This window comes from Lissotriton helveticus, chromosome 12 (genome assembly GCF_964261635.1).
Source record: "Lissotriton helveticus chromosome 12, aLisHel1.1, whole genome shotgun sequence".
NCBI lineage: Eukaryota > Metazoa > Chordata > Amphibia > Caudata > Salamandridae > Lissotriton > Lissotriton helveticus.
The window spans coordinates 73339207-73366824 of NC_136073.1; the positions used below are offsets into that span (position 1 = coordinate 73339207).

Here is a 27618-nt window from a genome sequence, read left to right on the forward strand (position 1 = left end):
CAGGCCCACGCCGGCGTGATGACGTCAGTTCCGCCCTTTTTTCCGTGCCTTCGAGGCACACGGACAGACCAACGACAGCAAATATGCAAATATACAATGTACACAGTACATACAAATCAAAAACGCACACAAAGTGTGCAGTAGAAATAGCACAATAGCAGAAAACATATATACATAAAGACCAGGTATAACAGAGTGGACAACGGGGAGGTGGGTGGGCATGTGAGGAATCCACAGGCAGATATTGTATCTACCAGAAAAAGCGTTACCGAAGGTAAGTAACTTGTTCTTCTGATAGATACATCTGCCGTGTGGATTCCTCACCTTGTGAATAGAGTCCCACAGCAGTCCCCACTCCCGGAGGAGGGTGTCCACTCTGCTATACCAGGAAATCTTGGAGAACAGAACGTGCGAAGTGGCCATCCCTCCTCACCTCGGTATCTAAGCAGTGTGCTTCGCGAAAGTGTGGAGGGAGGCCCAAGTCGCAGCCCTGCAAATGTCCTCAACAGGAACACCTCTAGACAAAGCAGATGTTGCAGACTTTGCTCTAGTTGAATGTGCTCTAATACCCTCAGGAGGGTCCTTACCCGCCAGGGAGTAGCAAATCTTGATGCACAGGATTATCCACCTGGAAAGTGTGCGCTTGTGCACCGCTCTGCCCTTCTTGCAGCCAGCAAATCCAACGAACAGCTGGTCATCCAACCTGAACTCTTTTGTCCTGTCCAGGTAGAAGCTCACCGCCCTCTTAGGGTCCAGGCGATGCAGTCTCTCTTCCTCCTTAGAAGGGTGAGGGGGAGGATAGAAGGTAGGAAGGGTAATGGATTGTCCAAGATGGAAGGGAGTTACCGCCTTAGGCAGAAAAGCAGCCCTGGTCCTAAGAGCCATCCTTTCAGCATGAATGGACAGGAATGGGGGCTTGGAACTAAGAGCCTGAAGCTCACTTACCCTCCTTGCCGAGGTGATTGCAACGAGGAAAACCGTTTTAAAAGAAAGAAGTCTCATGGGACACTTGTGCAAAGGTTCGAAGGGAGAACCCATCAAAAAGGTCAGTACAAGATTCAAATCCCAATGAGGAACCACAAAAGGAGTAGGAGGGAACTTATTAGTGAGTCCCTTCAAAAATCTTAAAACCACTGTAGACTTAAAAAGAGAGGGCTGATCCGGCAAACAGAGAAATGCCGATAAGGCTGAAAGATACCCCTTGACCGTGGCAACAGCAAAACCTTGCTGCGCCAGAGAAAGAACAAACTGCAAAATGTCAGACAAATGAGCCCTCAAAGGGTCAACATCCCTCTCCCTGCACCAAGAGACAAATTTAGACCACCTATACGAATAAATGGACTTAGTGGAGTCACGCCTGGCAGAAAGAATGACATCCACCACATCGTGAGGGAGAGAAAAAGAACTCAAGTTGCCCCGCTCAATCTCCAGGCATGAAGGTGTAATGTCTGGAGGTGGGGGTGTAGAACTTGCCCCTCCATCTGAGAGAGGAGGTCTGCCCTGTGAGGGAGACGGGGAGAACGACACAGGGTCGTGGCTCTAACCCAGCAAGGCTAAGCCAATTCTATGTAAAGAACAACACAAATGCCAGTACTGGGCGCTACTTGAACAAAATAGAATTGACCTGTACGAAAAGAAAACATACAGATCCGTCTGTTGACTCACGTCACTAGTTTATTAATTACTTTAGTACTAGTGGAAAGTTGCTTATATCTTTAGATCAACAAATTGTATATACAAATATAATACATTTAATACAACATATAGCAATCTCAATACACATTACAATTTTACTAATTTACCACACATCCATCTCACATATTGGCCAAAACATTCATTCTCCCTTACATACAACATATACACTAAGAACCTAATGTCAACAATAGCATTTTCTGTACACGTAAATGATATAATTGCAACAATTTCTTTGTATTTCAAAAAAGAAAGGGTTAAGGTGATAAAAATCCAGACTTTTCGTATAGTTTGCGTTATATATTTACAATTGACAAAAAGGCAAAAGAACAGGTCGACGCGTTTCGAACCCCCCAATGCGGGGTTCTCCTCAGGACCAACAATTTCTTAATGATGGCGAACTCACTCTTAGTCCCAGTGATTAAATGAAAGTAAGGCACTCTATGTTAGTTATTTATCTGCATGATCTCGTGGGGTGGAAAACACGGGTGTGAGAAGTTGGCCTGATGTGCAGTGTTCACTATTCTAGTGATCACTATATATCAGTCCAAACAACCCTTATTGATGATTGGTTGTAAGTCAACCTTATAGACCAGCTATCCTAGTAGCATGGATACGAGCAGTCTAAGGCTAAGACTCTAGAGGGCGTGTTAAGCCAGCTGTTTTACCATCACATTACCCCTTGAACACCCAGTGAAAGGACACCACACAAGTGTTATGAAAATAAACAGTGTATTTATTAGAATCACAACAACCCTGTACTCTTTATGAGGACAGGGTGCTAGGCACACAACAAAACTCTTACGAAAATACTTAAGTTAGCACAGTATACACAAATTCCCGAGGGGCACGAAAAACCATATACTTTAAAAGTGGAATGCGAAATTACTAGCAGGTAAGTACAGTACTAATAGGCTTTGGAATCGCTAGGACTTGACTAGGGAATCGTTAGATTACTTCTAGGAGGCCTAGGGGACTCGGGTGCAGAGTGTGCACTCTCACGCGGGATGCGGGACAAAGTCTATGGAAGCTAGTAACGCTAAAGTTAGTGTTCACGGGCGAACCCGACCTGGTAGGGAGAAAACAACAGTGGATCCTGACCCTTGGATAGTGAGGCTATGCTGGGGCACCGAAATGCCGAAGTTACCTAGCCCAGGGGCTGCAGCTGCATAGGTCTCAAAAGACGTCGGGAATCCTCATTGCCGGACCAGGAGCCTGTAAGACAGATGCTGGCAGGCGACCAGTGAAGATAGTTCGAGTTGATCCAAGCCTGGATCTGGAAGATGGATGACACCTGAAAGCAGAGGGGACCAAGTTCGTGACTACTAGCCAGTAGTCAGTGGGCACCAGGAGGGCACCGGATGGTAGTCACCTCGACTAGGTGAGTGGGCGACGCTGGCTCTGCAGATCTCACGGACCAGGAGGCGTTGTCGGCGACCAGGATGGAGAGGCGAGCTGTCCCACGACGGATGAAGCTGTCGGCGTCGAAGAACCCAGGATTGGGCAACAAAGCCTTGGCTAATTCAAGCCCACGCGGTGGACTCAAAATGGCGTCTGGAGTGGACCAGGAGGGTCCGGGGTGCTCCTCTTCTGGAAGGGAGCAAGAGCCAGTCTGGAGCAACCAGACTAGCAGCAGTGATGTCGTCGGGCGTCGTTCAGAAGGCCACAAGCCAGCGGGCTAGTAGCCAAACAACGCGGTGAGCAGCAAAAAGCAGAAGGGCCCCACGCCGATCGTGGAGATGCTGGGGGGCTGCTCTTCGGTGCTGGAGCTGCTCAGGGTCGGGGCTTCTCGGACCCCAAAGCACTCGCCAGGAAATTACTCGGCGGGCTTGCTGTGCAGAAGTCGTGCAGTCTTGGCAATAGTCGGTCCCTTGAGGTCTCGTCGCACTCACGGTTCTCAGCTTGGCTGTAGAGGTGAGTAGAGGTCGGAGGTGCCAGAGAAGCCGGGTCTTGTCGAGCTGGGCAGTCGGATTCCGGAGGAAGGACTTGCAGCAGACCGCAGTGTTCTTGATGGTGCCTGCGGATGCAGGGTGACTACTCCTTAGTCACAAGGGAGAATCTTGAAGAAGGAAATCTTGAAGTCCTTTCGTAGAAAGTCGTGTCTTGATTCCAAAGATGATCTAATTTGGAAGGGGGCCTGCTCCTACCTTTATCTGGGAAAAGGGGGCTGGCACGCGACTAAGTCCTGCCCTATGGGTGGGACCAGGAGGGGGTGGTTACACCCACTTCCTTGGCGGGCTTTTCCCCAGCTCAGGGTCTGGAGTGTCCCTGGAACTGGTTCAAGCCGGCCTATGCATAGTGAGCACCGGGGTGCCACTTGCAGTCACCTTCCTCTGAAGCCCTGCCTACCTAGGATACACAAAATCCCGTCTGGGACGGTGCTGGCACCGCCCCTGGCAGGAAACCCTTTGTCCTTATCTCCTGCTCTGGGAGGACTCCCAGCAGCAGGAGGGCAGACTTGTGTCTCGGTGGCAGCATCCATTTTGTGGAGCTGAGGCTCTGTTTGACTTTAACCGGGGTTAGGGGTTACATACATGTCGTGTCCCTTTAGAAGGGTGGAATGCTAACCCCGTCGCCAGAATTGGCGAGGGGTTAGTATTCCAATTCGTATGACACCTTACTCGACATGTTTTGATAAAGCGATACCAGAGTTGGCACATAACCGCGAGGATTATAATGCACTTAAGAGTATATGGTATGCAATATCATGAAAACGGCTAAGGGATGGATCCCGAAAGCCGCAGACAGGCTCAGCTCATGCCAGAGCACCATCTCACACGATTCCATGCCTTCAGGATTGTTAAGGCCTGCCATAGGAGTGACTGATAGGAGATCTGTGTGTCCATTTTAGGGTTAGATATAGGTATACTATATCTAAAGCAAAGGGTGATTACACCACCTTGCCCCAGCTGTCTTGCAGCCAGTTGTGTCAGATTTGGATGGCCAGCCAGGGGTGGCATAATACATGCTGCAGCCCCTGGTAGGCCCTGGGTACACCTATGCCCTGGGTACCTAAGGTACACTGTACAGGGACTGATAAGGTGACTCAGTATCCAATTAGATATGTACCTAAGGTACATGGAATCCATTTTACAGAGAGAGCAGTAGGCCTGGGGTCCTGAATAGCAGGGCGCCAGGTCAGAAAACCAGCAAAACACCAGGCAAAAAGTTGGGGGCAACCATAGTCAGGGATCTACCTTCCTACAACGGGCATGCCCCAAATTCGATACTTCCTTTTGCTTCTTTGGCGTTTCTGTGTTCAAGCGCGTCCGCGTCCGTCAAAGTCCTACTCGCTCGCTTTAATCACTGGGACTAAGAGTGAGTTTGCCATCATTAAGAAATTGTTGGTCCTGAGGAGAACCCTGCATTGGGGGGTTCGAAACGCGTCGACCTGTTCTTTTGCCTTTTTGTCAATTGTAAATATATAACGCAAACTATACGAAAAGTCTGGATTTTTTTCACCTTAACCCTTTCTTTTTTGAAATACAAAGAAATTGTTGCAAATATATCATTTACGTGTACAGAAAATGCTATTGTTGACATTAGGTTCTTAGTGTATATGTTGTATGTAAGGGAGAATGAATGTTTTGGCCAATATGTGAGATGGATGTGTGGTAAATTAGTAAAATTGTAATGTGTATTGAGATTGCTATATGTTGTATTAAATGTATTATATTTGTATATACAATTTGTTGATCTAAAGATATAAGCAACTTTCCACTAGTACTAAAGTAATTAATAAACTAGTGACGTGAGTCAACAGACGGATCTGTATGTTTTCTTTTCGTACAGGTCAATTCTATTTTGTTCAAGTAGCGCCCAGTACTGGCATTTGTGTTGCTCTTTACTGTGAGGGAGACGGAGCGGCGGGTGAGAGGAGAGGTGGAGAAGGTCTGTGTATCACACCCTTCTTGGCCAATCCGGGGCGATCAATATGACTTGGGCCCGGTCTTGGCGAATCTTCCTCAGAACCCGAGGAATCAAAGGTATGGGAGGAAATGCGTAAAGGAGTTGTGAGCCCCAACCCAACTGAAACGCGTCTCTCAAGGCTCCTTGCATCGGATACTGGAGACTGCAGAAAGACGGGCAGTGAGCATTCTCGCGAGTGGCGAACAGGTCCACCCGAGGAGTCCCCCACATCTGAAAGATGTCGTGAACCACCTCCGGGTGAAGCCTCCACTCGTGGTCGGCAGAAAACTGCTGACTGAGACTGTCCGCATGAACATTCAGAACCCCGGCCAGATGATTTGCCATCAGACAAATCCGACGGTCCTGAACCCAGGACCAGAGACGCAGAGCCTCTCTGCAGAGACACTGCGACCCCACACCTCCCTGCTTGTTGATGTACCACATCGCGGTCGTGTTGTCCGTCAGGACCTGCACTGACACACCGCGAAGGGAAGGGAGGAAGGCCTTGAGCGCCAAACGTATCGCCCGCAATTCTAGAAGGTTGATGTGAAGCAACCTTTCCTCTGGAGACCAAAGACCTTTGACCTCCAGATCCCCCAGATGAGCACCCCACCCGAGAGTGGATGCATCCGTTATCACCGTGGCCACTGGTGGAGGAAGTTGAAAAGGCTTTCCTTGAGACAGATTTCCTTCCACGCCCCACCAAGACAGATCCGCCGCAGCTTCTCTGGAGATCCTCACTGACTCCCTGAGATCTCCGTTGTGCTGATACCACTGCCTGCGGAGGCACCACTGGAGTGCCCTCATGTGCCAGCGTGCATGGTTGACCAACAGAATGCAAGAAGCCATCAGACCGAGCAGACGAAGGACCTTCAGGACTGGAACAACCGCTCCATTGTAGAATAAAGGAATCATTTCCTGTATGTCGCGAATCCTTTGAGGAGGAGGGAATGCACGACACACAGTAGTGTCCAGTACCGCACCTATGAACAGGTTGCGCTGGGAGGGCACCAGGTGAGACTTGGGCACATTTATTGAAAAACCCAACCTGTGTAACAACTGAGTTGTCTCTTGCAGATGATGGAGCACCTTCTCCGGCGACTCTGCCTTGATCAGCCAGTCGTCCAGGTAGGGGAAAACAGGAATCCCCGACCTTCTGAGATGTGCAGCCACCACCGCCATCACCTTGGTGAAAACTCGAGGCGCAGTAGTAAGTCCAAAAGGAAGGACCGCAAACTGGTAATGCTGCGATCCCACAGTAAAACGGAGATACTTCCTGTGCGACTTCAGGATTGGGATGTGAAAGTACGCATCCTGCAAGTCGATCGACACCATCCAGTCTTCTTCCATCAGCGCTTGAAGAACCTGAGCATGGGTGAGCATTTTGAACTTCTCCTGTTTGAGATAGAGGTTCAAAATCCTGAGATCCAGGATTGGTCGTAGCCTGCCATCCTTCTTGGGTATCAGGAAATACCGGGAGTAGCATCCCTGACCCCTCTCCTGCTCTGGAACCACCTCTATTGCACCCTTTCGGAACAGAGCCAGGACTTCTTCCTGCAGGAGAAGCAGGTGGTCCTCTGAACAATAACCTTGGCAAGGAGGGTAATTGGGAGGGAACTACTGAAAAGGAAGTGCATACCCATTTTCTACGAGATTGAGGGCCCGATGTAGGTAATTCTTATTTACCACTTCTTAAATACCGAATTTTACCGATTCGGTATTTAAGAAGTGGTAAATATGAAGGGGGGAGATGTAGGTATTTCCAGATGTGTAAATACCGAATCTTTAAGATTCGGTATTTACCGAATCTGGAAATACCGAATCGGTATTTCCTATTGATTCCTATGGGCTGTGAAGCCCATAGGAATCAATGGGCAATACCGATTCTGTAATTACAGAATCGGTAAATACCGATTGTAGCAAGGGTGCAGGGGGTGTCACTTTGACACCCTCTGGCACCCCAAAAATAGGCATGTGCGCCATGTGGCAGGCATACATGCCCTAAGGGCAGGTCTGCCTGTCACATGGCATAGGTGTGCATGCACACATGTGCATGCACACCGGAATCGGTATTTTACCATCAAATTGAATTTGATGGTAAAATACCGATTCTGTAATGCTTGTGGGACTCAGAAGAGTCCCACCTACATATCAATTTTACCGAATCAGTAAAAATACTGATTCGGTATTTTACAGAATCGGTAAATTTACCGATCGGTAAATGTACCGATTCTGTAAAATACAGGGCCCTACATACCATTTCTCAAATACCGGTCGGTAACGGCCGAAAATACCGATTTTCGGCCGTTACCGACCGACCTACATCTGGCCCGAGAACCCAAAGATCTGATGTAACCGATTCCCAATCTCGTAGAAAATGAGTAAGCCGACCCCCTACCGGCCCCACATGATCCAGAATGGTGGATCTAGGGCTGCTTTGCTGATGCGGGTGGGGGTTGGGCATTATTGGAGGAAGTGGAGGAGGAAGAGACTTGACGCCCACGTCCACGACCCTTCTGTCTACCTCTATAGGACTTGTACAGAGGGTTCTGCTGTTGTTGCTGTTGCTGTTGGCTCTGCCTGAAGGGACGAAAAGAGGATCTACCGAAGCCTCTAAACTTCCTAGTTGTCGATCCTCCCATCTGGAGACCCAAAGATCTTGCAGTCGCCCGGCTATCTTTAAATCTTTCCAAGGCGACATCCGCCTTTTTCCCAAAAAGACCAGTCCCATCAAAAGGTAGGTCCAGCAACGTGGATTGCACATCTGCAGAAAAATCAGAGGATTTCAGCCATGCGGCTCTCCTGGTTGCAACAGTAGAGCCCATAATCCTGGCAACAGAATCAACTGTGTCCATGCCACTCTGAATAACCATGCGTGCCGCAGCCTGAGTATCGGAGACCACTTCATTAAAGTTCTTTCTATCCTCCTCTGGAAGCTTAGATGATAATTGCTTCACAGAATCCATCAATGCATGGACATATCTACCCAAAAGGCAAGTAGCATTAGTGGATTTTAGGGCCATGCTGCCCGAAGAGAAAATCTTCTTTGCAGACTGATCCAATTTTTTTGAGTCTTTGTCTGCTGGTACCTGAGGAAAAGAACCTGCAGACCTGTTAGAACATGCAGCCTGCACTACTAGACTCTCCGGAGAAGGATGCGAAGAGAGAAATTCAGGGTCACCAGGAGCCACTCTGTAGCGTCTTGCAACAGACCTAGAAACAGCAGGAGCAGTCAATGGTCTCTTCCAGACCTCCTTTATCGGATCAGTTAAGGCATCAGTGAACGGCAGTGTAGGTTCAATAATAGAAGAAGGAGAGTGCAAAACCTCTGTAAGGATGTTGGGCTTGTACTCAACAGTAGGCAAGGTTAAGTTGAGAAGATCTGCAGCCTTGCTAATAACAACATGGTAGGGTGCCACGTCCTTAGATGGTGCATCAGAAACTGAAGGCAAACCCCACTCAGGAGAGAGTTCCAGACCACTAGCATTCTGTAGGTCTTCAAAATAATCATCATGATCAAGAAGCTCACCCTCTTCCACATCAGAATCTTCACCCCTCTTCTCTTCCAAGAGACGCTGAGCCCTGCGTCTCGACCACTCCATACGAACTGAAGTCGACGGATCCGGTAACGACTCCGACGGAGCCGGTTCCGACGTCGAGCGAGGAGCTGGGGTAACTGGAAGACGAGACTCACGGACTGGCGTGGTACCTCGATCCAAACTACGAGGTCGATCCGGAGTCGGCGAAGCCGCATGCGGAGTCGAAGACCCCGGTGGAGCCGTACCGAGCCAAGGTGTAAGAGGCGCCGGCATAAATGGCACAAATGGAGCTGGGGCGTAAGACTGAGGAATGCCCAAGTTGTAAGCCAATGGACCCATGGGACCAACAGGTGCTCCAGTGGGGTACATTGCTCTGGAGTAAACTCCAAACATCGCATTAAGGAAATGCGAGGGGTCCTGTCCAGGACCAGGAAAAGGAGTGTACGAACCTACCGGATGTTCTGAAGGAGGTCGTTCCGACATAGGCTCATTCTGACCTTCCTGATCCACAGGAGTTTCCATCGGATTTGGAGTTTGAGGAACTACCTCTTCCTCTTCCTCATGTTCCGAAGAATGTTGAGACATCGGATCCAGTTCTTGTTCCGGAGTCGGGGAACATCCGAGAGACTGAGCAGGAGAAGGAGAAACAAAGTCCTTATGATGCTTACGAGACTTCTTCTTCGAATCCGAGGACTCCTTTCCCGAATGATGTCTAGAGCTGTGCTTCCTCCTCTTGTGCTTCCTCTTCGAGGAGCTCAAAGCGTGACCCGAAGCCGATTTGGATCCAGATCTCGATCTCTCCCTGGACCTCGACCTCGCTCTGGACCTCGACCTCGACGCCGACCTCGAACGAGATTTTTGCCTCGTCTTCGAGCGTCTCGACGTCGACCTCGAAGATCTCCCAGTCTCTCTTCCTTTTATCTTCGCAAGAAGAAGTTTTGCCTCACGTTCTCGTAGCGCCTTAGGGTTCATCTTGAAACAGGACCGACAGTTCTTAACGTCGTGGTCTGATCCAAGACACCACAAGAAATCGCCATGTGGATCGGTGATCGACATCATACGAGCGCAAGACCCACATTGTTTGAAGCCTGTCTTCCTCGACGACATCTTCGATGAAGAAAGAAGAATTAAAGGAAAAAAACAGCAACACTGTAATAGTAGAAGAATACAAAGTATCGCAGAAGATCCCAAAAACCGTTAGCGTCGAAGACGTGGAAAAAAGGGAACTGACGTCATCACGCCAGCGTGGGCCTGATAAGGAGTCGGTGACATCAGGCGGAGTCACGCGCGAGGTCGTACTCCTGTAACGTCGTCCACGTCGGCGTGCTACGAAGAAAATTTCCGAACGTTGCTGACGCAGGGGGATATTCACAAGGTGAGGAATCCACACGGCAGATGTATGTATCAGAACTAGGATTACAGGTAAGTAACTAATCCTTCTCTTCCAGGGGATCCTCATCAATAGTCATAAGCATTAGAAGAGAATAGCGAGCCTCTCCTCATCCCTGCGGGCAAACGAATGACAAGACAGTAATCTCATCAACAAGCCTGAGAAGGCTATAGGCTACCCAAACAGATTTCTCAAGGAGGCTTGCCCTACTTGAGTATCGGCCCTGGAATCAGATTCTAGACAGTAATGTCTAGTAAAGGTATGAACTGATTTCCAGGTCGCAGCCTTACATATTTCTGACATTGGAATGTCCTGTAAGAAAGCTACTGTGGCCGCTTTCCCTCTGGTAGAATGCGCTTTGGGTGATACCAATAAAGGCCTGCCTGCAAGGAGATAGGCCAATTTAATGCAGGAGACAATCCATCTGGAGATGGACCTCTTGGCCGCTGGAAAGCCCGTTCTCATTGAACCATAGTTCACAAACAGCTGATCCGCCTTCCTGATACCCTTGGTCTTTTCCAAATAGAAATTAAGCACTCTCTTAAGATCCAAGGAGTGCAGCGACCGCTCAGCCGGGGTCGTAGGATTTGGAAAGAATGAAGGGAGGGAAATGGACTGATTTATATGAAAATCAGAAACCACCTTAGGCAAGAAGGATGGATGAGCTCTCAGAACTACTCTTATTGTGTTGGAAAACAGTATATGGTTCCTTCGCACAGAGTGCTTGTATCTCGCTCACTCTGCGCGCTGACGTGATCGCCACTAAAAAGGCTACTTTCCAAGAGAGATGTTGCAAGGAGGCCTTGTGGATGGGCTCGAAAGGTGGTGACATTAACCTGGACAGAACCAGGTTCAATTCCCAAGGAGGAGAAGGATTTCGCACAGGGGGATACACCTTTTTCAACCCCTGGAGGAAGTCCTTAACCACCGGAACCTGAAAGAAAGAAATCTGATTAGGTGATTTCCTGTACGCTACTATGGCTGACAGATGCACTCTAATGGAAGCATATTTCAAACCAGAAGTTGCCAAGGAAACGAGGTATGGCAGGATTACCTCCTCTTGCCCTTTAGTAGGATCTAGGTGATGATCCCTACACCATATGTAAAATCTTTTCCATTTGAACGCATAAGACGCTCTTGTGGAAGGTCTCTTAGCCTTCTTTAAAATGTGCATACATTCGGGAGGCAGGTTCAGATGCCCATATTGCAGGACCTCAGGTGCCATGCTGTCAGTTTCAGTGATGGGAGGTTGGGATGCAGTATCCATCTTGCTCAACAGGTCCGGTCTGCAAGGAAGTTCGTCTGTGTGGACACACAGACAGATGCAGAAGGTCCGGGTACCACCACTGCCGTGGCCAATCCGGAGCTATCAAGATCATCTCCATGTCTGACCTGAGCAGCTTGGAAACTACCTTCGGAATCAGAGCTAGGGGAGGAAACGCGTAAGCAAATGTTCCCGACCAATCCATAAGGAGAGCATTCCCCTGAGTCCCTGGTCGGTGGAATCTGGATGCGAAGGCGTGGCATTTTGCGTTTTTGTCATCAGCAAAACAAGTCTATGGCTGGACGACCCCAACAACGAAAAAGCTCTTCAACCACTTTGTCGTTTAGCACCCAGTCTGGCTGATGTTCGAAGTGCCTGCTGAGTGCATCTGCTTTGATGTTTAACTCGCCTGGAAGGTGCACCGCCACCACTGAGAGGTTTCGAGAGTGAAGCCAGTGCCAGATGGTTTGAGCCTCCCGGGAGAGAGGGCGTGACCGCGTGCCTCCTTGCTTGTTCAGATAGAACATGGTGGTTGTATTGTCCGTCTGAACTAGGATTGAGTTGGACTCGATCGCTGGAAGAAAAGCTTTGAGAGCTAGAAACACCACTCTGAGTTCCAGCATGTTGATGTGGTACGTCCGCTCCTGCACAGACCACTGACCCTGAATCTGAAGGGGACCCATGTGCTCTCCCCAGCCTTGCAGAGAGGCATCTGTCACTATAGACTGGGTTTGTAGAGGTTGGTGAAAAGGCACTCCCACCAGCACATTCCTCGTCCGAGTCCACCATTTGATGGCATCCCTCGTTGCTTGGGAAAGAGTGATACGATCTTCCCAACGCCCTGTCGCCTGGTCCCACTGGTCTTCGAGAGCCTGTTGTAGAGGTCGCATTCTCAGCCTGGTGTTCGGGATGAGAAAAATGCAGGACGCCATGGAACCCAGCAAGGAGGCTACCTGTCGGACTGTTGGAAGCCGAAACTCTAATAGAATCCCACACTTTTGCCTCATGGAAAAGAGTCTCTCCTCCGAAGGAAACGCTTTTCCCAATTTTGTGTCCAGAACGGAGCCGAGGTAGTGGATAGACTGTGTCGGCCGCTGGACTGACTTCTCCAGATTTACATGGAGACCGAGCCTGTGTAACTGGTGTAGGCAAAGTTGCAGATCGTGTGTTACCTGTACCGGAGACGGGCCCTTTAGGAGCCAGTCGTCCAGGTATGGATAGATGAAGAGTCCCTTTTTGTGAAGAAAAGCCGCCACCACTGCCATGCATTTGGTGAAGACTCGTGGTGCGGACTTGAGTCCGAAGGGTAGCACCTTGTACTGGTAGTGTTTGCTTCCTACGACAAACCTCAAGTACCTGCGATGCCGCAGTGCAATCGGAATGTGAAAGTATGCATCTTGCAGATCCACCGAACACATCCAATCTCCGGCTTGAAGATGTGGGCATATTTGGTGAAGAGCTAACATGCGGAACTTTTCTCTGACAATGACTTTGTTTAGGAGACGTAGATCGAGGATGGGTCTGAACTTGTCCTCCTGATCTTTTTTGGGGACAAGAAAATATCTGGAGTAGACTCCCTTTCCCCTTTGAGAGGGAGGAACTTCCTCTATAGCTCTTTTTTGCAGGAGAACTTTCACCTCTCTTCGGAGCAAGCTTAGCTGGTGGGGGCAAGAGTTCTTTGGAGGAATGTTCTTTGGAAGCGCACAGAAACATAGCATGTATCCATTGCGCAGTATATTCAGCACCCACCGATTCCTTGTGATGCTGACCCACTCTGCCAGGTGTTGTGAAGCACTTCCTCCCACTGGAGTGGGCAACGGCGCCAGAGGAAGCCACTGCTCAAGCCTTTCCTCCTCTCGTGGTGGTAGAGGACTGCTGGTGACCTCCTCTACCCCTGTTGGATTTGCCTCGAAACTGGGATTTTCCCTGGTTCTTATTTTGGGACGACTGAGGGGTTTGAACCCTCTGTTGAGCCCCTTTTCCCTTGTTGGTCTTAAAGCGGCGTTTGAATTCTTTTTTCTTCTCCAAACCCACCGCTTTTACCGTATCCAGTTCCGTCTTCATACGAGTCATCTCTTCGTCAGCATTTTCTCCGAAGAGAGAGGAACCCGAAAAAGGAAGATTAAGGATGCGTTGTTGAGCATCCGGCTTCAGCCCTGTGAGGCGCAACCAAGCTGACCTCCTGGCACAAACCCCATGTGAATAGGAATGTGCTGCAAGCACTGCACCGTCCGCTGCTGTGCTTATCAACTGGTTCGCCACCAGACATCCTTCAGTCATTGTTTCTTCGAAGACCTTCTGGTCCTCCTTAGGTAGCTTGGACTTGAACCTTTCCATGGAGTCCCATAAGGCTCTATCGTATCTACCCAACAGTGCGGCCGCACTGGAGACCTTCAGCGTGGAGGCAGCTGAATTGCAAACTTTGCGACCCCACGAGTCCTGTGATTTGCTGTCCTTATCTGGTGGTACTGAAGTGGAAGCAGCAACTACATGCGTCTTCCTTGCCACTGCCACTATCACAGAGTCTGCTGGAGGGTCAGACTTTACAAAAACTGGGTCAGAAGAAGCTGGTTTGTATTTTTTCTGTATGCGGGCTGGCACCGCTCTGATGGTTGCTGGAGTTAGGAAAACGTCCTTGACAGGATCCATAATCCCTGGGACTAAAGGCAGCAGTGGACGAGAGACAGATTTTTTGTGCAAAGTTTCAAAAATTACTGTCGTAGCAACCTGGGGGACAGACATTTCAATGCTCAGCTTCTGAGCTCCTCTTTGCAGGACATCTAGATAAGTGCCGATGTCATCCACTGGAGAGGATCTAGAAATAGGACTATCCATCAGCGTGGGAGAGTAATCCCTCTTGGAAGACCTGGTAGAAGAGGTAGATGAAGTAGACAGAGTACTTCGACGTCTGCGGTGAGCACCGTGCCTCCTCTCACGTGATCTTCTTGGATGCTCTTCCCTTCTAGGAGAGCGAGATCTGACCGGATCTTCTCTTCTGGGATCTTCTCTTCTGGGAGATCGAGATCTAACCGGATCTTCCCTTCTGGGAGAGCGGGATCTGGTTTCTCACAGGCGATTTGTCTGCTTGGCGCCTGGGAGGACTACGACTGTCCACTTCATCCACCAGCCTCTGGAGAGGAGATCTTTGCTGCGGACTGGCACAGTTGCGCAAACGCTTGGTAGCCCCTGACTCTCGCCAATGATCCAATGACTTGTACTATCTGGGTGACAGTCTGACCTCCGCAGCCGAAGGATCTGGCTGACGCACAGGAGATCCGAGGACAGGACTTCTGGATCTTGAGGATGTTGTTGAGGAGCCAGAAGACCGTAAAGTGGAATGACGAGAGGCTGACTCCGTAACCATGATCACAGAGTTCCTCGACGATGATCGAGCTCTTTCTGAATGTCTCGACGTCGAGCGTTCTGGCGTCGTATGTTTTTCTCTCGACGCCGAATGCTTTCGGGGAGTCGGCGGAGCCAACAATCTCGACATCGAATGTCTCGACGGCGATCGATGCGAGGATCTACAGTCTCTCGACGCCGAACGGCGATGAGCAGCCGACGACGGAGCCTCTCTCGATGTCTAACGGCGATGACCAGCCGTCGACGCATTTCTCTCTCTCGGCGTCGAATGTCTGTGCGACGACGGCGGAGGGGTATTGGTCACCCTCGACGCCGAGCGTCGACGAAACGTCGACGGAGACTGCCTCCTCGGCGCCGATCGATGTTTTGTAGTCGACGGCGGAGGGGTTTTGGTCCTCGACGCCGAACGTTGTTTCTTAGACGACGGCGCAGGGGTCACACTTCTCGACGCCGGTCGTCGCCTGGATGACGACGGCGGAGGAGTGACCTCCCTCAACGCCGATCGTCGCTGGGTTGACGACGGCGGAGGGGCCTTGGATCTCGACGCCGACCGTCGCCCGGTTGATGGTGGCGGAGTCACCTTTCTCGACGCCGAACGTCGCCCGGTTGACGCCGACGGAGGAATGACCTCCCTCGAAGGGGATTTCGACGACGGAGCTGGATCCTTCGACGTCGTCGACGTACCTGGTCTTTTTTTCGACAGCGAGCCCGCCGTCGACGTTAGATCTGAAGATAAATGACCCATCGGTGTCTCTTTCCTCAGCGCCAAGCCTGACGCTGAAGCTGAAGGGTGAGAAGACTTTTCTTTCAAAGATGATCTAGCCTTCTTGGCGCCCTTCTTCACCGGAGACCTTCCTCTAGATGACCTGTGAGCCAGGCCATAAATGCGAATTCTCTCCCTGTCTTTGAGAGTTCTTCCTGACAGGTGCTCGCAGTGAGGACAGGTGCCTGGATCATGTTCTTCAGGCAGACACAGGATACAAACATCGTGGTTGTCTGATTTTGCTTTCTTGTTGCCACAAGAAGGACATTTGTCAAAAAATGAAGGCATTCTCAGCTGCACATGCTCACCAAACTGACTTAAAAAGACAGTTTCTTACTTGACTAGATGTAAAATGTCAAAGTAAGTAGAAAACGTTGTTGAAAATGAAGTAATTTTCTGTCAGAAAACAGAAATTAGTGGAGCTGTGTTACCAGGATCCTTCCTTGAAGGAGCCGGAAAGAACAACTGACCTAACTGTCACCCCTGAGGCATGATGGGATACTGGGGGTCATGAGTGCCTTAAGGGCACGGTGTCAGTTTTTGTATTACATACAGCTGCAGGTTAGCTTTTCAGTCTTTTAGACTGTGTGTTTGCAATGCAGCCTGGGAGCTTTCTATGCTTTCAGGGAGTTATAAGAATTTCTACTGCTGTCTAAGCATTAAAACAGTTTCTAAACAATCTTTGGTGTTGTTTCTCATGTTTCTAATGCACATTGTTCATGTATGGTGGAAATTCTTCACAGCATATTTCAGTTCTGGTGTGATTTGGCTGCTATTGCATATATATATATATATATATATATATATATATATATATATATGAGTATATATATGTGGGGCACATATAATATAGTGTTTCCGGGGTCCCGCGCATGGACGGGAATATTCTAATGCTTATGACTATTGATGAGGATCCCCTGGAAGAGAACTAGGGCCTTTCTTGTCTATATCTATTATCACACTGTTTTTCTAACGTACTGTGGGTCTCCCATCTCGATGATGGGGAATGATTCAAGCATGAGAATCTATGAAAGATCCAATACTGGAGTAATGTGAATAACTAAGGAAACTGTACAATACGGACATCAGCAGAGAAACTCATACACCTGAAATGAAATTATCTTTCGTAAATAGTCCCATCACTTGAACTTTGAAGATAAATTCTTTGTCCAAGTTCACACAAGTATTAGCCTAACTTTGGAAGTTTTATAATTAAGAAGTGAAAAGTTCTGTTCTTTGGATAGTTTCTTACTTGGTCAATCTTGACGTGAATATCAAACCTTCAAAATAGGGCAAAGTTAGGTTATCAATATTTGAAGCTTGCTCGTCATGTGTTGCTTGTGCATATATCCATGGAAAAAATTCAGCTACTCCATTCCAACTTTGCAATTTTCCTAAGTAAAATTAAATCTGAAAAATTATAAACGGCACACAGTCATACGATATAGGGGTTGTACCTTGCAGTTGTTGAAACCTTCACCAAATAGAATGATTTCAGCAATGAGGGTGGAATCGGGTACGACCATTGAGATGGGACGGAACATTGACTTCAGGTTGTCGGGAAGCTCTGTACGCCCAGCATAACCTGCCACAAGACCAAGAAAAGTTACACTTTACTGTGGAAGCTATTACAGTCAGTGACTCACAGACTCACACAAGGAAACCACCACAGAGAAAGACCTATTGGTTATTTCACCAAGTGGGAAAAGTATATTACACAGGCAAGACTGAGACAGCATATTGTAGCTCTTCCTTGACTAACTTTCTAAACATAACCATCTTTATACAGTGGACACAGGTGTATTGAGTAAAGGTGCAATAAGAATTCCATTAGACAATTACAGGGGGTGGGTGGGGAATCGGCTAAACCAGAGGCTTACTCCTATTCTGCGAACACCGCTGTCCATTATGTGATTAAATGGACAATTACTTGTCACATCCAATCAGGCAACCTGAAACATATAATACTGGGAAGAGTGTCTCCTCCCATTAAACCAGCAGTTATCACAGCATTGGTGTTCAGGGGAGGGGGATTTTTTCAGTTTAAAAGTAAAATATTTTTCTCCAGGTTTTTATTGCAGGAGTGTAAATAAATTGAGTGCTCCTTAGCTATTGTTACACTCTTCTTGAATTCAGAGCAAAAGATTCCAAATAAAAGTACACCTACCTGGGTTCATAGTGATGAAGATACCACAAGACCAGACGAGGTTGATTTCCTTGCCTTCAAAGACAAAGCGGGTGAGGTTGGCAGCAAGGGCAGTCAAGATGGAAAGGATTTGCTGGGCAACAACAGATAGTACCTCAATGTTGATGCGGTTGAATTCATCAAAGCAGCCCCAAGCCCCTGTCTGGAAATAAACACAACAAGCATTGGTTATGCCAATAGGTCTGGTTTATGAATTACACCCCTCTTAATAGGGCCTAACAAGAATCATCACTGTGAAATTCTTCTCCCAGGGTTTGTCAGAGTGGGTGACCAATACCATAAAACTTGCCTATCTTGGTTATCTGTGAGATATGTAACCAAAGAACAAGTTACTTACCTTCGGTAACGCTTTTTCTGGTGGATACAATATCTGCCTGTGGATTCGTCACTTTGTGAATATCCCCCTGCGTCAGCAACGTTCGGAAAATTCTTCTGTAGCACGCCGGCGTGGACAACGTCACAGGAGCACGGCATCGCGCGCGACTCCGCTGACGCCACCGACCCCATAATAGGCCTACGTCGGCGTGATGACATCAGTTCTGCCCTTTTTTCCGTGCCTTCGAGGCACACGGACAGACCGACAACAATAGATATATATATACAGTGCACACAGTACAAAATAATTAAAATAACACACATAGTGTGAATATGACATAGCAAGTCAAGTACAAAAACACACTTCTTTTTAAGATCACATGTATACCTTGAAGCAATGCCATACATCAGGTATAGAAGAGTGGACAACGGGGAGGCGGGTGGGCATGTGAGGAATCCACAGGCAGATATTGTATCCACCAGAAAAAGTGGTGCCGAAGCTAGGTAACTTGTTCTTCTGATGGAAACATCTGCCAGTGGATTCCTCACCTTGTGAATAGATTCCCACAGCAGTCCCCACTCCCGGAGGAGGGAGTCCACTCTCCTATACCAGAAAATCCTGGAGGACAGAACGCGCAAAGTGGCCGTCCCTCCTCACTTCAGAATCTAAGCAGTAATGCTTCGCGAAAGTGTGGAGGGAAGCTCAAGTCACCGCTCTACAAATGTCGTCTACAGGTACACCCCTAGACAAAGCAGATGCTCTAGTGGAGTGAGCTCTTATACCCTTTGGAGGGTCCTTACCCGCCAGGGAGTAGCAGAACTTGATGCATAGTATAATCCATCTTGAAAGTGTGCGCTTGTGCACAGCTCTTCCTTTTCTGCAGCCAGCAAACCCGACAAAGAGCTGGTCATCCACTCGATAGTCTCTTGTCCTATCAAGATAAAAGCTCACCGCCCTCTTAGGGTCCAGGCGGTGAAGTCTCTCCTCCTCCTTGGAAGGGTGAGGGGGAGGATAGAAGGTAGGTAGGGTAATGGACTGTCCTAGATGGAAGGGAGTTATCACCTTAGGCAGAAAAGCAGCCCTGGTCCTAAGAACCATTCGTTCAGCATGAATGGTCAAGAATGGGGGCTTTGAACTAAGAGCTTGAAGCTCACTTACCCTCCTTGCCGAGGTAACTGCAACCAGGAAGACCGTCTTAAAAGATAAAAGTCTCATGGGACACTTGTGCAAAGGTTTTAAAGGAGAACCCATCAGAAAAGTTAGCACAAGATTCAAGTCCGATTGAGGCACAATAAAGGGAGTAGGAGGAAATTTATTTGTAAGACCCTTCAGAAACCTTAGAACCACAGGAGATTTAAATAAGGACTTTGACCGTAGTCACAGCAAACCCTTGCTGAGCCAAAGTAAGTGCAAACTGAAGAATATCAGACAATCGAGCCCTCAAAGGATCAATGGACTTCTCCCCACACCAAGTAACAAATTTAGACCATCTATAAGAATAGATAGATTTGGTGGAATCACGCCTGGCCGATAGAATGACATCCACCACGTCATGTGGGAGAGAAAAAGAATTCAGGTTGCCCCGTTCAATCTCCAGGCATGAAGGTGTGAGGTCTGGAGGTGGGGGTGTAGAACCTGCCCCTCCATCTGAGAGAGGAGATCTGCCCTGAGAGGGAGACGGAGCGGTGGGCACGAGGAGAGGTGGAGAAGATCTGTGTACCACACCCTTCTTGGCCAATCCGGGGCGATCAATATATGGTCCCGGTCTTGGCAAATCTTCCTCAGAACCCGAGGAATCAAGGGAATGGGAGGAAATGAGTTTTGAATCCCAACTCAACTGAAACGCGTCCCCGAAGGCTCCCTGCATCGGAAACTGGAGACTGCACAATGACAGGCAGTGAGCACTCTCGTGAGTGGCGAACAGGTCCATCTGAGGAGTTCCCCACGTCCGAAAGACGTGACGAACTACCTCTGGATGAAGCCTCCACTCGTGGTCAGCCGAGAACTGCCGACTGAGACTGTTTGCACGCACGTTCAGAACTCCGGCCAGATGATTTGCCATCAGACAAAGACCAGAGATGCAGAGCCTCTCTGCAGAGACAGTGCGACCCTACTCCTACCTGCTTGTTGACATACCACATTGCAGTGGTGTTGTCCGTTAGGACTTGAACCGACCGACCGCGAATGGAAGGAGGAAGGCCTTGAGCGCCAGACGTATCGCCCGCAACTCTAGAAGGTTGGTGTGAAGCAACCTTTCCTCTGGAGACCAAAGACCCTTGATCTCCAGATCCCCCAGATGAGCACCCCACCCTAGAGTGGATGCATCCGTTATCACTGTGGCAACCAACGTAGGCAGATGGAAGGGCTTTCCTTGAGACAGATTGCCCTCCACGCTCCACCAAGACAGATCCGCTGCAGTTTCTCTGGAGATCCTGATCGACTCCCTGAGATCTCCGTTGTGTTTATACCACTGCCTGCGGAGGCACCACTGGAGTGACCTCATGTGCCAGCGTGCATGGTTGACCAGCAGAATACAGGAAGCCATCAACCGAGCAGACGAAGGACCTTCAGGACTGGAACGACCGCTCCATTGTGAAATAAAGAAATCATTTCCTGTATGTCGCGAATTCATTGTGGAGGAGGGAATGCTCGACATACAGTTGTATCCAGTACCGCACCAATGAACAGGTTGAGCTGGGAGGGCACCAGGTGAGATTTGGGTACATTTATCGAAAAACTCAACCTGTACAACAACTGAGTTGTGACTTGTAGATGATGGAGCACTTTCTCTGGAGATTCCGCCTTGATTAGCCAATCGTCCAGATAAGGGAATACTGGAATCCCTGACCTTCTGAGATGTGCCGCCACCACAGCCATCACCTTGGTGAAGACTCGAGGCGCAGTAGTAAGACCAAACGGAAGGACCGCAAACTGGTAATGCTGCGATCCCACCGTAAAACGGAGATACTTCCTGTGCGACTTCAGGATTGGGATGTGGAAATATGCATCCTGCAAGTCGATCAACACCATCCAGTATTCTTCCAGCAGCGCTTGAAGAACCTGTGCAAGGGTGAGCATCTTGAACTTCTCCTGCTTCAGGTAAAGGTTCAAGATCCTGAGATCCAGGATTGGACGAAGTCTGCCATCCTTCTTGGGGATCAGGAAATTCTGGGAGTAGCATCCCTGACACCTTTCTTGCTCCGGGACCACCTCTATCGCACCCTTTCTCAACAATGCCAGGACCTGCTCCTTGCAGAAGTAGCAGGTGGTCCTCTGAGGAAAACCCTTGGCAAGGAGTGTAATTCGAAGGGAATTCCCGATAGGGAAGTGCATACTCATTCTCCACGAGATTGAGAACCCAAAGGTCCGACGTGACCGATTCCCAATCCCGTAGAAAATAGGTAAGCCGACCCCCTGCAGGATCCGCATGATCCGGAATTGCGGATCTAGGGCTGATTTGCTGTAGTAGGAGGGGGGTGGGTAGAGGAAGAGGAAGAGGAGGTAGAGACCTGATGTCCTCGAGGATGAGCTCTTTGTCTGCCCCTGTATGATTTATACAACGGATTTTGTTGCTGCTGCTGTTGCTGTGATTGCTTGTAGGGACGAAAAGAAGATCTTCCAAAGCCCCTATATATTTTGCCCACAGATCCTCTAGTTTGCAAACCTAAAGATCTGGCTGTAGCCCTGCTGTCCTTGAACCTCTCCAATGCAGCATCAGGCTTTTTTACCAAAAAGGCCTGAGCCATCAAAGGGCAAATCCATTAAAGCAGCCTGAACATCTGCAGAGAACTCAGAAGTCTTTAACCAGGCAGCTCTTCTGGTGGCAATTGAAGAGCCCATGACGCTAGCAACTGAGTCAGCTGTGCCCATTCCGCTCTGTATGACCTGCCGAGCAGCAGCCTGCATGTCACTAATCAACTCATTAAAAATGTTTCTGTCCCCCTCAGGAAGTTTAAGAGACAATTGCTTTATAGTATCCATCAAGGCATGGATATAACGACCCAGTAGGCAAGTGGCATTTGTAGATTTAAGGGTCATGTTGCCTGATGAAAACACTTTTTTGGCACATTGGTCCTGCTTCTTGGAGTCCTTAACACCAGGTACCTGGGGAAAACACCTGCAGATTTTTTATAGTAGGCAGCTTTCACCACTAAACTCTCCGGCAAGGGATGAGTGGACAAAAATTCAGGATCAGCAGGAGCCACTCTATAACGTCTTGCAACGGCCTTAGACACTGCAGGAGCTGTAAGAGGCCTACTCCACACCTCCAAGATAGGATCCGTCAGAGCATCAGTAAAAGGAAGTATAGGCTCAACAACAGATGATGGAGAATGGAGTACTTCAGTCAGAATGTTCGATTTATACTCAGCAGTGGGCAAAGTCAAGTTCAGCAAATCCGCAGCCTTTTTAATAACCACATGGTATGGAGCCACATATTTAGAAGGAGCATCTGACACCGAGGCTAATTCCCAATCAGGAGACAGTTCTAGTCCACTTGCCTCTCTCAAATCATCAAAATAATCATCCTCCTGATCCTGAAGCTCACCCTCTTCATACTCAGCTTCCCTATAACTCTGCTCCTCCAAAAGGAGCTGGGTTTCACGCCTCGACCTCTCCTTCCGAAGCAACGTAGACGGATCCGGAATCGACTCCGAAGGCGCTGGAGCCGGCGTCGAACGTGGAGCTGGAGCCGGCGTCGAACTTTGAGTTGGAAGATCACGAGGTCGGTCCGGAGCCGGTGAAGCCCTAAACGGCGTCGATGACCGCGGCGGCGTCGAAAGATGCCAAGATGGAGCCGGCGCCGCCATGAACGGCGCCGGAGCATAAGATTGGGGAACACCCAAATTGTATGCCAACGGACCCATGGGAACAGCTGGTGCTCCAGAAGGGTACATGGCTCTCGCATAAACACCATACATGGCGTTTAAAAAATGCGAGGGGTCCTGTCCTGGACCCGGAAAAGGAGGATACTAACTGACCGGCTGCTCCTGGGGATGCTGCACCGGAATCGATTCCTCTTGTTCCTCGGGCTGGTGAACCGGAGTCGCAGAGTCCTGAGGAACAAAAACCTCTTCCTCTTCATGTCCCGGAGGCTGAGATGGAGCCGGAGAAGGATTCGACATCGGTGATTTTTCCGTCAACTCCAATGGTACGGTCTCACCTTCAGGATTTCGAACCGGAGAGGGAGAAACCATGTCCTTACGATGCCGTCTACCAGACGACTTCGCCTTCTAATCCGATGACTTCGCTTTCAAATCCGAATCCTTTCCCGAATGGTGCCTTGATCCATGCTTCCTCTTCTTATGTTTTTTCTTTGATGATCTGAAAGCATGACCCGAAGAAGACTTCGAAGCCGACCTCGACCGGGACCTCGACTTCGAGCGCCTCGATCTTGATCTCAAACTCTTCTTGGTCTCTTTACCTTTTAGCTTGGCACCCAGGAGTTTAGCCTCACGTTCACGATGAGCCTTCGGATTCATCTTCAAACAGGATCGACAACTTTGGACGTCGAGATCTGAACTCAGGCACCATATACATTCATATACATTCATCATGCGGATCTGTGATGGACATCATTTTTCCGCATTCATCACACGGCTTAAAACCAGTCTTCTTAGGTGACATCACGAAAGAAGAAAGCGACACTGGAAAGATACAGAAATCCTTCAAAAGCAACAAAGTTATTATAAACGGAACAGAAGATCCCTCGAAACCGTTAGCGTCGACAACGCGGAAAAAAGGGAACTGATGTCATCACGCCAACGTAGGCCTATTATGGGGTCGGTGACGTCGGCGGAGTCGCGCGCGATGCCGTGCTCCTCTGACGTCGTCCACGCCGGTGTGCTACAGAAGAATTTTCCGAACGTTGCTGACGCAGGGTGATATTCACAAGGTGAGGAATCCACTGGCAGATGTATCCATCAGAATACCTTTTTACACTCAGGAACATATTGTAAAAACAATCCACTCTTAGAGGCCATAATACTTTCCCACTATGCTTTTCAGAATAATAAGCCTGGCCTCTGACCTTTGTAATAACCTTTCATAATAAACAGGCCAGACCGATGGCACTGAGCATAACATTTCCCTGCATATCAATCGTGCCTATAGCTGTTATTGTTGTCTTGTAACCATAACCAACTCAGGCCTACTGTACTGAGCCAAAGCTTTCCCTGAAGGCTACCAACAGCCAGATAGCTACAAAATTGAAAATGTATACAAAATTACAGTTGGCAAAGCAAAATAGTACCTCTCCTAATCGGGTTTAACAAAGATTACCACCATTTTCTACACTCATGGTTTGCCAGTGGGGTAGCCAACACCCAACCGCTAGCCTATTATTGTAATCTATGAGGTCCCACGTAACAAAAAACGTATCTGTAGGCTTGAATTCAAAGGAATACAATCCACACATAAATGCTTATTGACTTGAAAATATGCTTTTCACAATCAGTTTGTCAGGCCTACAGACTAGACTTTCATAATACACACGCAGGCATATAGCCCTTATCATTGGCTTGTCACCATTACCAACTTAAGCCCATTGTACTGAGTGTAAGCTTTCCACAAGGCAATCATTCACTATATAGTCATAAAAGTACAAATATGCACAAAGTTTCAGTTGGCAAAGCAAAAGGATTTTTGTAGGGTATATCTTCTATCCCCACTCTTTGTTCAGGTGGATTACCAACATCAAAACTTTTGCCTACTACAGCAATATGTGAAATTCCATGTAACAAGTGCATGCTTTAGCACAGTGTAATAACTATCAATCCTTGAAGTGAGGTTATGTCATCAATCTAGTATGATGAAACAACTTATGTGGATGTAAATTTACATGCATGATGATTGTTATTGATAACCCAGATGCAGTGCCTAATAAAAACAAGTTTAAAAAAAACTATCAATCCTTAAAATCTTATTGTGTTTAACGCATGCTTTTGACATTAAGTAGGTCAGGCCCACTAATTTAGCCATAATGTTTCATAATAAACAGATGAAAACTTTGAAATATGGCATGCTTTTCCCAAAGAACTGATGAAGCCTTCATCCTTTACAATTGGCGTTAAACTTTACCACTACTCAAGTGCACATAAACTGGCACCTAGCATGCATACAGTTATAAAATTACATGTAGAAAACTACAGCTTGCAAAACAATATAGAACCCACCTCAACATAGCCGAACAAGAATCATTACAGTAAACCCCCAAATCGCCCACATTTGTTAGAGTGGGTGGCTAACATCAAAACCCTTGCTTACTACTAAGTTAATCTTTGAGATTGCATGCAAGAAAACACTTATCTGTAGGCTTTAATGTAAAGTAATTCACAATATACACATAAATGGCTTTCAACTGTAACATTTGCTTTTTACAATAAATACTTCAGGCTTAATGCCTTTATCATAACATTTCCTAATAAACAAAGTCAGCCAGTAACCATGATCATTAGCTTGCTACCATAACCAACTCAGCCCTGCTGCACTGAGTATGAACTTCCCCATGTCAGAAGAACAAGTAACTTACCTTTGGTAATGCCTTATGTGACAGAGACAATATTTAGTAGCAGATTCCTTACCTTTGAATTTCCTAAGGCGTCAGATTGGATTCGAAAGATTTTTCGTAAGCAGTACCCCTGCCGCTGGTAGGTGGCATTGGTCGGCTCCACATGGCGTCATCAGCGCTAGAACTGACTTCTGCTTCACTTATGTAGGTGCCACTTTGGCACGCAGAAGTCAGTTACTTTTTACGACTATCCACGCCAGAAGCTCGGAGCCATGAAGTACATTGAAACTAGTGTGTCCGAACTAGGGCCTTGAAAGGGAAATCTGTCTGCAGAGCAGGCAGGATAAGTGAGTCTGTAAGGAATCTGCGGCTAGATATTGTCTTTACCAGCTAAAGTGTTACCGAAGGTAAGTAACTTGTACAGCTGATAGACAACTAGCCGCAGATTCCTTTCCTTTGAATAGATACCCAAACAATACCATCTCCGGTAGTGGGTCTGCTGACAAATTCAGACTAAGAAGTAGTGCAGGAACCGAGCGGACGAAGTGCCTGTCTGTCCATGCAGCAATGCTTGCTAAACATGTACAGCGACGCCCATGTTGCTGCCTGACAAATGTCCAGGACTGGCACTCTATGAGCTAACGCAGTAGTCGTAGTCTTAGCTCTGGTGGAATGAGCTCATAAGCCTTGAGGAGTTTGCATCTTGGCCAGAGCCTAGTAGATATTGATGCAGAGAACGACCCATCAAGAGATGGTCAGTTACTGCACCACCTGACCTTTCTTAGCACCTCCATAACCCCAAGAAGAGTTGTTCATCCAGCCGGAACTCTTGTGTGGTGTCAAGGTACAACAACAATGCTCTATTTTGGTCCAGACACTGGAGTTGCACCTCTTCTTTAGAGTGTTGTGGGGTAGCGCAGAAAGTAGGCAAGGTAACAGATTGTGTTTTGCTCTCATTAGAGCTCTCCAGAGAGGTATAGCTTTGTCAAGACACAAGGGAGCACCCAGTATAAGTCAAAACTAATGAGAGAAAAACACATATACAGGGTTGCTTTTATTCATTTCAGGTTGGCTTGGATTTATTTTACCAATCCAACACTGTAATACTGTACCTGGAGTGGTAAATGGCATTAGCTATTTTACAGATCGGCATGGATAGCACCGTGATAATCCTATGTTTAATGACTTTGCTGTGGAAATGACAAAAGACTTTGCCTTATTCGGTCTCGGCGTGGATGGCTGTGTTAGTCAAATGCTTAAAGACTTTGAAAGAAATGCAGACATTTGAGGTGAGCAAATTTAGAGTGTTGCTAGTGTTGAGAGTGCTCTATACTGGAGTTGTTTTCCACCTAAACGTGAGAACTACCAGAGTTCTCTGCTTCTTTTTTTGCATAATTTTTGCATCACTCTGTGCCTGAAAGGGTATTGATTTGACTTACTCTGGTTGCTCTCTTCTGTCTGGACATAGCTATACCTCTCTGAAGAGCTATATTGAGAGCGAATCATGTGTCAGGGGCTGATTTTATTGAATTCAAGTTGGCTTGGATTGTATTTTACCAATACAAAGCTGTAATACTGTACCTGGAGTGGTAAAAGGATTAGGCTATTTTACAGCCCAGCATGGATAGCACTGTGCTTATCCTATGCTTAAAGACTTTGCTGCGGAAAT

General features: G+C 48.0%; 1 protein-coding gene across 2 annotated transcripts in view; it reads right to left on the reverse strand.

Annotated features, from left to right (window-relative positions):
• The window catches only part of DNAH2 (dynein axonemal heavy chain 2), a 3497426-nt gene that overhangs the window by 2232416 nt on the left and 1237392 nt on the right, over positions 1-27618 (reverse strand). For both annotated transcript variants that reach the window (XM_078670326.1, XM_078670327.1), the window contains 2 exons: positions 18088-18268; positions 17378-17505 (listed from right to left, as the gene is read on the reverse strand). In XM_078670326.1, the coding sequence (XP_078526452.1) occupies positions 17378-17505; positions 18088-18268 (309 nt within the window). The remainder of the gene's footprint in view (positions 1-17377; positions 17506-18087; positions 18269-27618) is intronic.